Below are 5,292 nucleotides of genomic sequence, written 5' to 3' on the forward strand. Positions count from 1 at the left end.
AATATTTATATGTTTTTAAAAAGATTAATATAAAGTTTTCACGTACTTAAGGTTTAAGTTCGAGCCCGAGTTTAAGATTTTCGAAATCAAGTATAGCTTCAATTTTTTATTTCGAATTCAAGTCGAGCTTGATAATTTTAAACTCTAAAATTTTTGAATGGAGTCGAATTTAAGTTTAAAATTTTCGAATCAAGTCGAGCTCAACAATACTCAAATTTAACTTGTTTACAGTCTTATATGATGATAGTGATCAAACCAATTTATTTTCTTGATCTAACATGTTAAAAATATAATATGATTCAAATCAATTTTAATTATAATATAATTCAATGCGAATTAACTCCACTAAAATTTGATCCACCACCTAATCCAAAAATAAAATATTAGATATATTACATTAAAAAGTAATTAAAATATAGAAAAAATATTATAATAAATATATCTAGAGGATACGGATTTAATTTAAATATGATTCGACCTTAATTTTTTTAAAGAAAAATTCGATCCATACCATGTCAAAGCTCAGTTTTTTTTAAAAAATAATTCTAATTTAAGATTTTTTTTCAAACTAATGAAATTTGAAATTTATATAATTTATTTTTTGTGATTAGAATTTGATCATTTTTTATTACTAGAATTTTATCATTAAATAATTAAAAAGAACAGAAAAAAATTATAAAATATTATCACCAACCACGTCAAAACACTTCTATAAGTACCCAGACAAATCCTGCATTTCTTGCCACCGATCTTCCTCCCCTTAGCGCCATAGCCACCATCCTTTTTCAGTTCTCTCCCCAAAAGCAATGGATCCAGTTAGCACCTGGGGCAACTCTTCCCTCCAATCCGTCGACCCTGAAATCCACGATCTCATCGAGAAAGAGAAGCGCCGCCAATGCCGCGGCATCGAGCTCATCGCTTCCGAGAACTTCACTTCCTTCGCCGTCATCGAAGCCCTCGGAAGTGCCCTCACCAACAAATACTCCGAGGGTATGCCGGGGAACCGTTACTACGGAGGCAACGAATACATCGACGAGATCGAGAATCACTGCATGTCTCGCGCTCTGGAGGCTTTTCACCTCGACCCAACCAAATGGGGTGTCAACGTGCAGCCGTATTCCGGTTCCCCGGCTAACTTCGCCGCGTACACGGCGGTCCTCCAGCCGCATGATCGGATCATGGGACTGGATCTACCTTCCGGTGGTCATTTGACTCATGGGTATTATACCTCCGGTGGGAAGAAGATTTCGGCTACTTCGATTTACTTTGAGAGTTTGCCTTATAAGGTGAACTCGAGCACCGGGTATATTGATTACGATAAGTTGGAAGAGAAGGCAATGGATTTCAGGCCCAAGCTTATCATCTGTGGTGGGAGTGCTTATCCTAGGGACTGGGATTATGCTAAATTCAGGGCTGTTGCTGATAAATGTGGAGCTCTCTTGCTGTGCGATATGGCTCACATTAGCGGCCTTGTTGCTGCTCAGGTATATTGTTTGAATTGGATTTTAACTATGTTTTCCTTTGATCTTGTTTGTTGGTGATTGGTGCTGTTAGATCTTGGTTTTAGTTGTGATTTCAATGGTTTTTCTGATATTAAAATCTCCTGGATTTGATTATAGGTCTCACAATCTTTGTTTCGATCTAATCCAATTGGTATTTCAGCACTATTAAGTTACTTTATGTAGTTCTTGATTTTCCGGTCTCGTTGTTTGTTGTCGGAGTAGGAGGCTGCGAACCCGTTTGAGTTCTGTGACATTGTCACCACCACCACCCACAAGAGCTTGAGGGGTCCTAGGGCCGGTATGATCTTCTACCGTAAAGGACCGAAACCCCCCAAAAAGGGCCAACCTGAAGGTGCGGTGTATGATTTCGAAGACAAGATCAACTTTTCCGTCTTCCCTTCTCTTCAGGGAGGTCCTCACAATCACCAGATCGGTGCTTTGGCCGTTGCCTTGAAACAAGCCATGTCACCCGGGTTCAAGGCTTATGCAAAACAAGTTAAGGCCAATGCAGTTGCCCTTGGAAAGTACCTGATGAGCAAGGGGTACCAGCTTGTTACTGGAGGGACCGAGAACCACCTTGTTCTTTGGGATCTCCGACCTCTTGGATTGACTGGTATGACAGTTGAATCACTTGGTCTTACAATTATCGTTTAGCTGCCTTTTCGATTCGATTCTGATCAGTTTTATCATTGTTCTCACAGGCAACAAGGTAGAGAAACTTTGTGACCTGTGCAACATCACCGTCAACAAGAATGCTGTATTTGGTGACAGCAGTGCGTTGGCACCCGGTGGAGTACGAATTGGTAAGAACTACTACAATAATCATTTAGCTTGTGTTCCTCACTGATGAATGGCAACAGAATTCTTAGAAGCTTGATCAAAATTTTTGTTAAAAATTTAAAATGACCCAGTTTATGATGCAAATTGCTATAAACAGGTACACCTGCCATGACCTCGAGAGGCTTGGTCGAGAAAGACTTTGAACAGATTGGCGAGTTCCTCCACCGAGCGGTGACCATCACCTTGGACATACAAAAGCAGTATGGAAAGCTCTTGAAGGACTTCAACAAAGGTTTGGAAAACAACAAGGAGATCCAAGAGCTCAAGGCGGATGTTGAAAAGTTTGCATCCTCTTTCGACATGCCGGGCTTCAAGATGTCCGAGATGAAGTTCAAGGATTAGATCTCAACTGCATTTTTATGCTTTATTACCATTATTATCAGCATCTGGGTCTTAAGGAAGTTTGCCTCTGCTAATTTCCAATGAGTGGAAAAACAAGGGAAATATATGAAGAGTATCTTCCATTTCTATGTATGGTTTTCATTGTCTAGGGTTAGCGGTCCATTCGGTATGATTTTTCAAGTTTTTGATGCCCATTTCTTGTAAGAGTTTGCATAAAACTTATGTACCAATTTGCATATCGCTTTAATTACCAATAAACGAGAAATTTGGGTTTATAATTACCTACCTCTACATCTCTAACATATGCTGTTGCACTCGAACGTTTCGGAATCTCTAACGTATGTACTCGATTCAAATACTCTAACAACAGCACTCGATTTGAATATGGGTATATGAGCTCCAAATATAGCAACTAAATGTCAGATAAGCCTATGTGTCTAACACAAGTATGCCCTAGATTTTTCATACATTAAGAGGATCATCCACCATAAACATATCCCAATACAGGTTGAACATTGAAACTTCAGGAAAAATGTAGGATTCGGATGACAGTCTCTCATTTTTCTCTAACTCTAGAAGGCTGGAAAAAAATTAAATCATTTTCACCGGCTTTAAAATTACTTTTCATCCAATTCTGATTCAGAAAACATCCATCAAACACATCAAAACAAAGTGCTTTATTGAAAACCCCTAAAAATTGTTGCATAGATGCCAAGGATTCCAACATGCCTACTACATTTTGTTCAGATATTCAACCAAGTTTCCAAGTTAAACAATGCAATTCCACCAAGTAAAACCAAGCACTTCCAACAAATCATTTTGATTTTTTACCTTGTTTCTTCTTGATAACTTCGTCAATGTACATTATACCTTTGCCTTTGTAAACTTCTGGAGGCTTGCAACTTCGAACCGTAGCGGCAAACTGATGCACCCTCTGCTTGTCGAGTCCGGTGCAGCAAACAACATTGTTTTTGAAGCAGAAAACACGAACAGCAGGAGGAACAGTAAGTTCGACCTCATGACTGTATCCTAGTTTCAGAAATAGGAGTCTTCCCTCAGCTTCAGCTCGGGCTTTGTAACCAACTCCGACAATTTTAAGAAACCGAAAGAATTTAGCTTCCATGATGATCGAAAACCACCACCTGAATAAGTGGTAATCACTTAAAAGACCATTGAAATATATATATATATTCAAAGGAAGTGAAAGTAGGAATGACAAGTAGGATATTGGTACCCGAACCCTGTTAGTTTTCATACTATCCGAATCTGATAAATACATGGTTAACTGTTAAAAACTCTGCACCCTTTCCCTACCCTAATAATTTTGGCTAAACTAAGGGGTTCTCTATTCCTTGACCTAAATCCAAATCGAAATAGAACTCAAGCAAGAAATAATCGTCTAAGGATCTTAAGATGTAGTCAAAGTAGGGTGTAAATTAGACACCAGCTATCACAAGCCACTCAAGTTTGATTCGAAATGAATCAAATTTGACTAGACCATTATCAGGTTGAGCTAAGTTATTGAATAAACCAAATTTGAATACCCTAATACTTGATTCGAATTTGCTTGCAAGTCTGATCATGCTTTTTTTTTAATTAGTATTGACAAATCATTATTCAAGCTTAAACTCGAGTTCAAGCAAAAATAATCAAATATGAAGTAGAGCATGAGAATCACTCATTTTGTACTATGTAAGCGAGATTAATCAAAGTCCAGTAGAACAAGCACGAGCCACGAGCTATAAAAATACAACTCAGATTATACTCGAGCAAAAAGCTTCAAGCTGCAAATTTTGAGCCAAACTTAAAACTTCATATAGCTTGAGCTCAGCTGGATTCGATTGCACTCTAACGTAGTTGCAAAGGCAGCCAAGCAAAAAAACAGAGCAATTTGAATTGTCAACGGATCTTAGATGTAACAACAGAAATGACACGGCAAAGACAAATTCTCAAACAATACATAAACCGAAAGATAGAAATTTTAAGAGTTGAAGTAAATGTCATTTCAACAAAGGTCGTACTAAGACCAGATTTCATTAAAAACAATTACATCATTTTGACATCGAAAGACACATGGATTCAAATAGAGGTGACGTAGCGGGGTTACAGGCGCTGTTGCGCGGTAGCGGCGCCATCCGTCACCCCTATTTTGAGCAGATAACACAAATTTTCATGAATCAAGTAGAAGTTAATCTTTAAATTAAGTTTAGGGTTTCAAACATTACCTTATTTAAATTTCTCGGTCTGCCAGAAACTTGAAGGTCAAGAGAGGGCGAGGCTGGCGGTGTTCTGCGAAGGGAGACGATTGTAGATAGGGAAATTTTAGAGTAACTTTTTCTTTTATATATTTTATTGAGTAAATTGTAAATTTGGTAACTAAACTTTAATTTTTTTACTATTTTACGGGTTTTTTTGTCTTTAAGTCGTTTTCTTATTAATGATGATATAAATGGGTTGTTATATAGATGCAAAATAATGTTATTTTGGTGAAAATTTTATTTTTTTAAAATGACATCATTTTAATGCCGTTAAATATTTAGTGGAGGAGTAATAAAAAACTCAATTTATTAAGTTTAGTGAAGAAATTGAATTTTTTTAAAATTTAGTG

The 5,292-nt window shown here is 37.3% G+C and overlaps 2 protein-coding genes across 2 annotated transcripts; one reads left to right on the plus strand and one right to left on the minus strand.

Moving 5' to 3' along the window:
* Positions 1–744: 744 nt before the first annotated feature.
* LOC120191947 (serine hydroxymethyltransferase 4) lies at positions 745–2,965 on the plus strand. The gene is made up of 4 exons (XM_039194809.1): positions 745–1,484; positions 1,725–2,115; positions 2,204–2,305; positions 2,440–2,965. Exons 1-4 carry the CDS (start codon positions 807–809, stop codon positions 2,682–2,684), a joined length of 1,416 nt encoding a protein of 471 aa, XP_039050740.1. The 5' UTR covers positions 745–806; the 3' UTR covers positions 2,685–2,965.
* Positions 2,966–3,340: 375 nt separating this feature from the next.
* On the minus strand, positions 3,341–4,987 carry LOC120191948 (60S ribosomal protein L6, mitochondrial-like). The gene is made up of 2 exons (XM_039194810.1): positions 4,910–4,987; positions 3,341–3,826 (listed from the first exon to the last, which is right to left on the minus strand). Exon 2 carries the CDS (start codon positions 3,805–3,807, stop codon positions 3,499–3,501), a length of 309 nt encoding a protein of 102 aa, XP_039050741.1. The 5' UTR covers positions 3,808–3,826; positions 4,910–4,987; the 3' UTR covers positions 3,341–3,498.
* Positions 4,988–5,292: the final 305 nt, after the last annotated feature.

This window comes from Hibiscus syriacus, unplaced genomic scaffold (assembly GCF_006381635.1).
Source record: "Hibiscus syriacus cultivar Baekdansim isolate YM2019G1 unplaced genomic scaffold, ASM638163v2 tig00116971_pilon, whole genome shotgun sequence".
NCBI classification, from domain to species: Eukaryota; Viridiplantae; Streptophyta; class Magnoliopsida; order Malvales; family Malvaceae; genus Hibiscus; species Hibiscus syriacus.